This window comes from Anabrus simplex, chromosome 2 (assembly GCF_040414725.1).
Source record: "Anabrus simplex isolate iqAnaSimp1 chromosome 2, ASM4041472v1, whole genome shotgun sequence".
Taxonomy (NCBI): domain Eukaryota; kingdom Metazoa; phylum Arthropoda; class Insecta; order Orthoptera; family Tettigoniidae; genus Anabrus; species Anabrus simplex.
In genome coordinates, this window is record NC_090266.1 from 1,183,706,098 (window position 1) to 1,183,715,871 (window position 9,774).

Genomic DNA, 9,774 nt, shown 5'->3' on the forward strand with positions numbered 1-9,774 from the left:
AAAGAGCCTACATGTAAAACCTGACATCTTTTGATAGCAGATGCAAGGATGTGGGCTGGATAAAGACCAGAGGTTGTGTTAGTTAGGAATATGTGTCATGCAATCATAACCATTTACCTAGCTTTTGTCAATTATTATGGGGGATCAGTCCTACTTGTCACTGCCTGGTGCGGCTCGGGTCCGCTGGCGTCTGGGCTTTGGGCCACAGGTTAGTCCCTTGGTCCAGCAGCCAGCAGTCCCTGGTGCCAAGTCTCCTTTTAAGGAGAAGGGGAGTAGTGCCAAGCCTTACTTGTTGTAAGGGGCATCTTCTTTCCCGCCTGATGACGTCCCTTCTTTGCGGTGTTGGTGTCACACACTTGTCTCTGTAAATATATACACATATATACACACATCCTATTATATATACATTATTACTTTTCTTCTGTAGAGTGCGGGCCGCTTTTCCGTTCTCGTGTCCTGTAGAACAAGTACAAGTACAATTACAATTAGTAGATTAATATTTAGTGGTATTAGCAGGCGTGGGTTTTTCGTCCACTCCTTTGTCGCTGGTGGGGGCGAGGTTGGATTGGATCGTCTCTTTCATGGCTGTGTTGCCTTCGTCGTGTTGTATTTCTTCTCTCAATCCTCCCTCGCTTGGCTAAATCTGTAACATATTAATAACATAATCTAGGACAAGGATGTAGGTAGTAAACCATCATGTACATTAATACAGGTGTTGTGGTGTGTGTGCATATTGTTAAGTGGTGCGGTATATTGAGTTGGTGTCAGTTTAGGAGCGAGGGCGGTTTTGGGCCCCCGGCCTCCTGGCCCTGTGCCTGAACAGAATGTGTTTCGGTGTGGGGTATTTGGTGTATAGGTCGACGTCATAGCGTCCTATTCCACTGACTAGTGGGTTGACCTTACTACCCCATGACTTCTTGTACATTCGGAGTGTTTGCTTACGTATGTGTTGCCTTATGGAGGTGACTTTCGCAATTGCGCGTAGGTGGCGAATTGGTGTGTCATACGGGAGTTTAGCCGCTGCTCGAATGCATTTGTTTTGTATTAGTTCCAGCTTATCCAGGTTCGTCATAGCAGTGTACCCCCAGGCGGGAGCTGCGTACGTTATTATCGGCCTAATTAGGGCCTTGTACATGTTTATTGCTACTCGCTTGTTAATACTGGATCTTTTATTCAGTATCGGATAGAGCTGTGCCAGTCCTGCGTTTGTTTTCCGCTGGATGTCTTTGATGTGATATAGCATGGTTAGTTTTTTATCTAGGACTACTCCTAGATATTTGACCTTGTCGTGCCATGCTATATCTCGATTGAACAGTTTGAGCGGTTTTATATTGGCTGGCATGTGTGTGCGTCTGTTCTTCCTAGTGAACATTACGGCTTGGCATTTGTCAACGTTGACCTTGATACGCCATTTGGTTAGCCAGGGCTCGAGAGTTCGCAGTGCTACTTGTAGTCTCTTTCGGGCGCATGCTAGCTGAAAGTGTTGTACTGTGATGGCAGTGTCATCCGCGTAGAGGTGCGTGGTAGTAAGTTCCGCTGTCGGCATGTCATTCGTAAATAGAATGAACAGGATTGGCCCTATTAGTGACCCCTGGGCTACGCCCGCCCTGATTGGTCGCGTGCTTGACAGTGTGTTATGAACATCTACTTGGAACTCTCGGCCTTCCAGGTATGATTTAATTAATCTTATGTACCCTGGGTGGAATTCGAGGTCTATTAATTTCGCTAATAGGCCTTCGTGCCAGACTTTATCGAATCCCTTCTGGATATCAAGGAATACCGTGCCTGTGTCTCTTCGCTTGTTTAGTCCGATGGTCGCTTGTTCTAGGACCCGGGTAAGCAGTTGCGGGGCGGAGTGGCCGTTTCTAAAACCGAATTGTTCGTTCCGAATGATTCCTCTTTCCTTGATATGTGCTATGAGCCTTTTCAGCAGTATTTTCTCAAATACTTTGCTGAGGGCGTCCAGGAGACTGATGGGCCTGTAATTATTAGGGTTAGATTTGTCCTTGCCTGGTTTGCCGAATACCAGGATTCTCGCCTTTTTCCACTGTTCGGGATAATACTGCAATTGGAACATTGCATTGTATATTTTAGTGAGTAGTGCGAGGGCTTTCGGGGTTAGCTTTTGAAGTATTATGTTCTGAATCTCATCTGGGCCGGGTGCCTTCTTCGGGTTAGGGTGACCTATTATCCACTTAATTTCGTGGATATTAGTCTTCTTAACCTCGGGCTTAGGTGCGTTTGTTAGGAATTCCGCTACCTTGGCCTCTGTTTGCCTAATGAAGGAAGGGTCCGACGGTTCGTCATTGGGCTTAAAGGCCTCTTCAAGTGAGTCGGCTATCACCTCTGCTTTATCTTGATTTTCATATACTGGTCCGTTAGGTCCCTTAATTGTTGGGATCACGCGTGGTTTTCGCGTGAAATATCTCGCTAAGTTCCACACCGGTCTGGTATTTGTGTCAAACGTACTCAGTTTGTTATTCCAGATCCGAGACCTATACTCCATTATTTCGGTTTCGATTTCGACCCTGAGTTCGTTTTTACGTATCCGGTCTTCATCGCGGTGGTGTCGGGCCCAGTTGCGCTTGTGTCTGTTGCGCTGGCGTATTAGATCTTTAATGTGGGCCGGTATTTCCATGTTGGTGTTTTGTCTAGGTTTGTGTACCGGGATGCTCGCAGTTGTGGCTGCCTGGATCGCATTTACGAGTGTTTTTAGGGATTCATCCGTTTGGGCTGGGTTTACTATTTAACTACTTGTTCTGTTTGCACTCTTGTATTATATGAGTGAGTGTGGATGAGTTTACGTTTTGGCGGGGAGTGGGAAGGGGAAATGAAGGTAGGCGGTGTATTATTGGCTGCAATGGATTGTGGAGGGGACTGCCTAGGAATTATTTATATCAGATTTAAGCATTTGTATTAGATCCGGTAACTGTACTAAGAAAGAGTTCTTTATTTCAATTTTGTCATTTAGGTTTTTATTTTTGTTGTATTGCTGATCTAAATGAATGTATATGTTTTCTAATTCCGTCATTTCTGTTCCTTTTTCTACTCTTCTTAAAATTCTTAAATCCCTTTCAATAGTTGTAAAACTGTGTCCAGTTTCTAGCATCTGTGCTCCCATTGCAGAATGATTCTTGTGTTTGGTTGCATTCACATGTTCGAGATATCTTATCATAAAGCTTCGGCCAGTTTGGCTAACATACGAAAAATTGCATTCTGCACACGTAAGTCTATATATTCCAGATCCTTGATATTTATTACTATTTATACATACATACATACATACATACATTTTCATTATAGACTGTTCTCCCTCTGAAAGGGAGATTACTATTTATATTAACTTTATTGTGGTTGAAGAAAATATTTCGGTTCGTGTTTTGGGTTTTGAAGGCAATGTTAATATCTCGTTTTTTAATGGTATTAGTGACTTGGAATATAGCTAGGTTAGTAAATGTATAAGTTGCAAATTTGGATTTCTTATTTTTATCTGGTGTGAGACTTGTGGCCAATTTTATTTTCACCTTATTAATGATCTTGTTAACCATCTCTATTTTATAACCGTTATTGAGTGCCAGGTCCTTTATGAAATTATGTTCTTTCTTTAAACTCTTACTTGTTAGTGGAATTTTAGGGCTCTATAAACCAAACTCAAAAATGCTACCTGTTTGTGAGAATGTTCTTTACTTTACAGAGATTTGGTTATTAAATTAAAGTGATTAATATAGAAAATTAGTAATAATTTTGTGTTACAAATTGTTCTCAAAAGGGAGTTCAATTAATGAGAAACAAAATAATCTATAACTAAATCTTGAAATTAAACACATAACAATAATTCTTAAACTACAAAATAGTTCTTAAAGTATCAAGCAACGTCGCAATAAAGAAATATATAAAAAATAACTTCACACTTCTTTAACATGTCATAAAATACCTAAAAGTAAACAATCAAATTGCCCAGGCAGCACAGGACAATATAGCTAGTGTACAATAAAGGTCCAATAACGGACCATTTATATTGGTACAATAAAGGAAAGGTTTGTTTTTACATCTATGATGTCTGCTTGATTTTTACTTTTACAGATAATTACAGGCCAAGTAACAAATACATTTGAATTGGGTCTCCTTTCTTCATTTTGTGCAAATGTTCTTTACTTTACAGAGATTTGGTTATTAAATTAAAGCGATTAATATAGAATATTAGTAATAATTTTGTGTTACAAATTTTTCTCAGAAGGGAGGACCAATGGATTTCTGCCCCCCCCCCCCGCCCAATCAAAATGCTCAAATTACACCTATGGGTGTTACGTGGCATTTCTCCCATCCCTCTCAATATAGAGTACAGTATTATTTCTTCTATAGTATAAATCATACTGCACATAGAATTTGTAAAGCCCCCAGTGAAAAGCCCGTATACAATCAGACACAATGTAATCATAAAGCACAGCATATAGCGAATATAACATCTCCTTCTAAAGCCACTTGACACTTAATATTGTAAATACCTAAGCCAGCTTTTCTAGCCTTACATATTAATAATGAAATGCCTGTTTCACTTTCCTCATTGAATCTCTTGTGATTTTCAGACAACGCAGCGGCAAAGGTTCACTTCAACTGGACAACTCAACGCTGGGTAAGGCAAAGGGAGTGAAAGGCTGTGAAGCAGTTTTGTATCCATGCCCGTCGGCAGGTGGGGCTGTAACTCCAGATAGCCGCGTCCTCTGGGCTGCTCTTACACCCCGTGGAACTACACAGCACTTCGCAGGTGAGCCACCAAGATATGGCGCCACCTTGCCTCCTCCACCACCGGTGAGTTTCGACAACTCCGGCTTCGTCGACTCTGACGATCCTGCTCCACCAGTAGAAAGCTACCCTCTGAGTGAGCTTCCGGAAGGAAGTCCCGGTCCAGTGCGAGGCGGATCTCCTCGCCCTCGCGTGTCTTCTCCTACGCGTATTGAGCATCCTAATTTACCACCACTGAATCTTCACCCACACCATCGCAGCCTACGCAGACCAACAATCTCTCGAAGGGAGTCTGACACGGGACCCCTATCACCTGTAGTATTGTGAACTATAAACTCCTTAATGTTGTGAAATTCTCCTATACCCAATGCAGTTTGAATGAACCATCGCTGTGATAATATATCATACATCCACAAAGATGCTTTGGTTTTGCTTCTCAAAACACCACTAAAGCAATAAGATGACTGTGGCAATAAAAGCAATCAGTTATTTTCTCTTGATATCCATTAAGCAATGTATTTCCATCTGAAGATTGCTACCAAGTTAAACTTTATTTCTTGCTCTAAATGTGAGACACTTACGTATGTGATCAAATCACAAACCGAGGCATTCGCAGTACTATAATAAATGTTCGAATACAAGCAAACGAAAGACATAATGGCAGCTTGTCGTCAGATCAAATTTCGGCAGCTGATGTTTTGTATAGTAAACTGCTCCTTAAATTGTACTGTAATATAATTTTCACTAACAAGTGATTAACTACCGTTGCTAGTTATGTGGAGTGGGGCGAGTAATAAAATACGTGTGACGAGAATTGTAGTGCTCATAGAGTTTCAAGAAAAGCAAGTCAAGGTACCGGTAGATCAAGTTCAACAACGACTGAAATGAACAAGGTCTGATGTTTTGATGCAGATATTTTAAATTCTTAGGAATACATCGTACAAGCATTCGACGAACAGTCTGGATTGCAAAGTGTTGTCGTTACAATTCCTTTAACCCTTCATTCCTCTTTATAATTTGGTAAAATCTGTTAAGCGAAGAGTATCACATTCAAGTCCCCTGAAATGGCATTAGTTTATAGTCTTTTATGGAAACATCCATTTATCCAAACAATAGAACAGGTGAAGGAAGTTATTGGGCTATACACCTTCCTCTAATATTTAAACCTTAAATTACTAATAATATGCTCCAGCATATACATTGCAATTTCTCATTTGCAATTGCATCCCCATTCTCTCCGTGCGGTACATAATTGCATTGCCTCTCAAGTCACTGGTAGAATGATGTCCAGCTTTTCGGGTAGAAAGAGCAGAGCTATTTGTTTCCTTGTTCTCTTTCTCTTTCATTCCATAGCTGCACTTGCCTAGATAGCCCATGTGAAGGGAAACCAGGTCTCCACTTACGTCTCTTGCTTACGTTTACTTTTAACGGTTTGTTACTATGGCAACAATGAAGTCGTATTCTCTCAAGTACGTTATCTTTGAAATAACGTGGAACTGAAGGTAAAGATACCTAGGTGAAGGCTACCTCCTCCTACCACAGCTCCTTCCTTATCCTTGGCTCAATTGCTGGCCAGTTCCATTGAACTTCTTGTGTTGAGTGGGCCTTCTGAGGGACTCCTGGTTATAATCACAAGTCGTACGTGGTATGCGATAGGATATCATGAATCCCGTTAATGTTATAGTGTGTTTTCCTAGAGACACCGTTTTACAAATGGATCATGGATGGGTCTGCTACTCTTAAGGACAGGATTGATTTATTGTATAAATGACAGGTGAGGTTTGCTTGCTGGAAAATATATTTGCATATGTAGTCCTAGGGATTACTGGGCTGTTCCGTAGTACTAGAAGTGTACTTGCAGTTTTGATCATGGCTGTGATTCAGGAGAGCGTATCAGCTTTAGCTTACAGTCCGTGGCCTCGAGTTTGATTCTGATAAAGTTACTGAATTTTTCCTATAATAATAATAATAATAATAATAATAATAATAATAATAATAATAATAATAATCATAATAGTAATAATATTAAATGAAGAAACCCCATTCACACAATATACACACAATGGCTCACACAAGTGTTTTTTGTTCCCAGGAAAACTTTCGGCAGGCAGATTTGAATTTATGAGACGAAGTAAGCTGCCGAATGTCCATTGGTAGTATATTCCAGAGTCTCGATGCAGTAACTAAAAAGGAATGATTATAGGAATTCGTTCGACTTAGTAATTTCAAGTAGGGAACCAGAACAGGTATTAATTTCATGGAATGAGGAAAGGAAACGAAAATTAGAAGAGAGGTAAGTAGGAGTGTTCGTCGAGAGAACTTGGTAAACAAGTGTCATTAAGTGAAAATTCCTTCGATCATTTATGCGTAGCCATCCCAATGTTTTGAAATATGGTGTAACATGAGCGTCATGCCGCAGTTAGAAGGCATATCGTATGCATAAGTTTTGTGCTCGCTGAAGTCTCAAAGCTTGTTCAGCATTTAGATTGACTAGTACCATATCACAGTAGTCTAAAATTGGGAATAGTAGTGCTTGGATTAATTTTAATTTAAGTTTTTGTGGGAAAGAATTCTGATAACGTTTCAGGGGATATAGAGCTGCATGAACCTTTCTACATACATTTGTTATGTGTTCATTCCAGGTCAGATTCTCATTGATGGAGATTCCAAGATTAGTTACATTTTTATGGTATGGTACAGCGATGTCATTGTTTATGATTGGAGGAGGATTGATATTGCTTATTACATGTAATAAGTTAGTGTTTCCTATGATAATACTTTGTGTTTACGACGATTTAAGATGATTAACATAAACACAGGGACCCCGAGCAAGAGGAATAAACCTTTTGCAGTTAAAATCCTCGGTCTGGCTGGGAATCGGATCCGGGGCCCTCGGAACCGAAAGCCAATATGCTGACCATTCAGCCAAGGACCACAACCACCACCACCACCACAACAACAACAAAGTCTGAAAGAATTCATATTCGGAAAGGTATTTTACTTTCTTGGTTATGATCACGTTATTGACTTCAAGTCATCCCTTCAGTAAAACTTCCGTACCCAGTGTGCGAAAGTGAAGTTAGAGATCCAACATGGCGCGGCTCGGACGACGTCACGTAACACTCGGCAGATTTGCCAACTTATGCATTCTTAGCGACAAGACCGTTGGACTGGATTGGTTAGGTCCGGGGAGTGACAAAATCATTGGTCTGGATTGGTTAGGTCCGGCTTGTGACTAGACCATTGGCCTGGGTGCGTAAGCCCCCAGGTTAGAGCCCTTAAGCCTCTAGTATCCTGCGTGATACAACCATTGGTCTGTTGGATAGGTTAGGGTAGGTTAGTGACAAAACAATTGGTCTGGATAGGTTAGGGTATGTTAGTGACAAAAGCATTGATCTGGATAGGTTAAGGTAGGTTAGTGACAAAACCACTGATCTGGATATGGTTCTCTTACGTTTAGCGAATATGGCAGCCCTGTACCTGCACACGATGCGTGCTCTGTCGAAGATAGTACGAGGCTTGTCCGGCGAAAAGGCAACACATCGCGAACGTTGGCCGGTCAATAGGAACACAGCGCATGGTCGCATTCTGCTGATTTACACAGTCTCGGTTTCAATTCGGAACAGTGAACAGCACTACTTCGTATTTGCCTTTGAGGAAATATCCCATAATATGAGAAATACTGTAGACCTATATTAGTAATGGGAGTTATATAGCGATCCCAGTTTTACAAACTAAAAAGATTGGACACGTTAATACAGTAAGAGCTAAAATATAATTAGGCCCAAATAACTTTTAAGCTGCACGTCTGGTTCTACAACTGATGCGCAGGGCAAAGATGCTCCTTCTCATGAGGGTTGAGAAGACTCTGCGAACTGTATTTTGCGGGCCCATGAATCTCAGACAAAAGTCTCACGGTTAGTGATCGCAATGCAGCGGCCGTTGTTAAAATGTACTGCAATTCAATGTGAACTATTCTGGTTATCCAATAGTATAACTGCAGAGATCTAACAGTCGGTAGCTATGATATCTGCCAATCATCTTGGCGCCAACCAAGTTGTCTCACAACCACAGCAGACATTTTGCGACTGAAAATGTTGGCAACTCTGAGACAACAATCCAGTTGCGAAATTGAGACAAGGACGCAGGATAGAACAAGTCTGTCAAAATGGTCAAATGGCGGTACAAATGAAGGCTCCATAAAACATATACATGGGACATGGGACAAATGTCTTAAAATTGATAATGATCTTGATTATTATTATCATTATTATTATTATTATTATTATTATTATTATTATTATTATTATTATTAAAATGATTTGAAATGAAGTACAAAGACCTGAATAAAAGAAGACAAAATTGGCAAAAATAACAAAATCTCAGCTTGGTATATTATAATAACAATGATACATTTGTGCGGCAAAGTGCTGCTGCTGAGAGGAATCCTCGTGGAGTCCGGAGACAATGAATTCGAATTTGAACGTTGCACATAATGAAGATTGCATTACAATGCAAAATACTAGCTATATGACATTTTGTACATAACCTATGTTCAGTAGTGGCAATTAGGGGGAGGGGCGCAGGGGCCAGTTGCCACCCCCAGGTTTGTGAAGAAAACATTACATTTGTATTCAGTTTTAGCTGGTTGAAACAAGGTATTATAGGAATTATTAAAACAAGCAATTTGTACAAGTCCCCTCTTGACTTATCAGCTAATTATTTCCTAAAATTATTAACAAAATTATTAGCAGAAATACGCATAAAATGTCGTTTGTCGTGGTCAACCTATTTGTATACCGCCACAGCAAGTAGTCGGCACGTTGCATCTTCTGTGAGGGAAGGGTAGCAGGTGATATTTGTATATTTGTGACCATACCATGCATGGAAGTATGATTCACCCGCATGCTGCGTGCATTCATCAGTCTGGCAGTCTTTTTTAGTGTCTGTTAGTTTCTTTCAATTTCTTAGTGTGTATTTAAATACTAAATGATGTTTAATTGTATGATCCTTTTTCCGGTTTGGATATAT

General features: G+C 40.5%; 1 protein-coding gene across 1 annotated transcript in view; it reads left to right on the forward strand.

Annotated features, from left to right (window-relative positions):
- LOC136864778 (uncharacterized) overlaps positions 1-6,724 on the forward strand; it is a 111,008-nt gene extending 104,284 nt beyond the window's left edge. The window contains exon 4 of the mRNA XM_067142157.2: positions 4,587-6,724. Within this exon, the coding sequence (XP_066998258.2) occupies positions 4,587-5,070 (484 nt within the window). The 3' untranslated portion in view covers positions 5,071-6,724. The remainder of the gene's footprint in view (positions 1-4,586) is intronic.
- Positions 6,725-9,774: the final 3,050 nt, after the last annotated feature.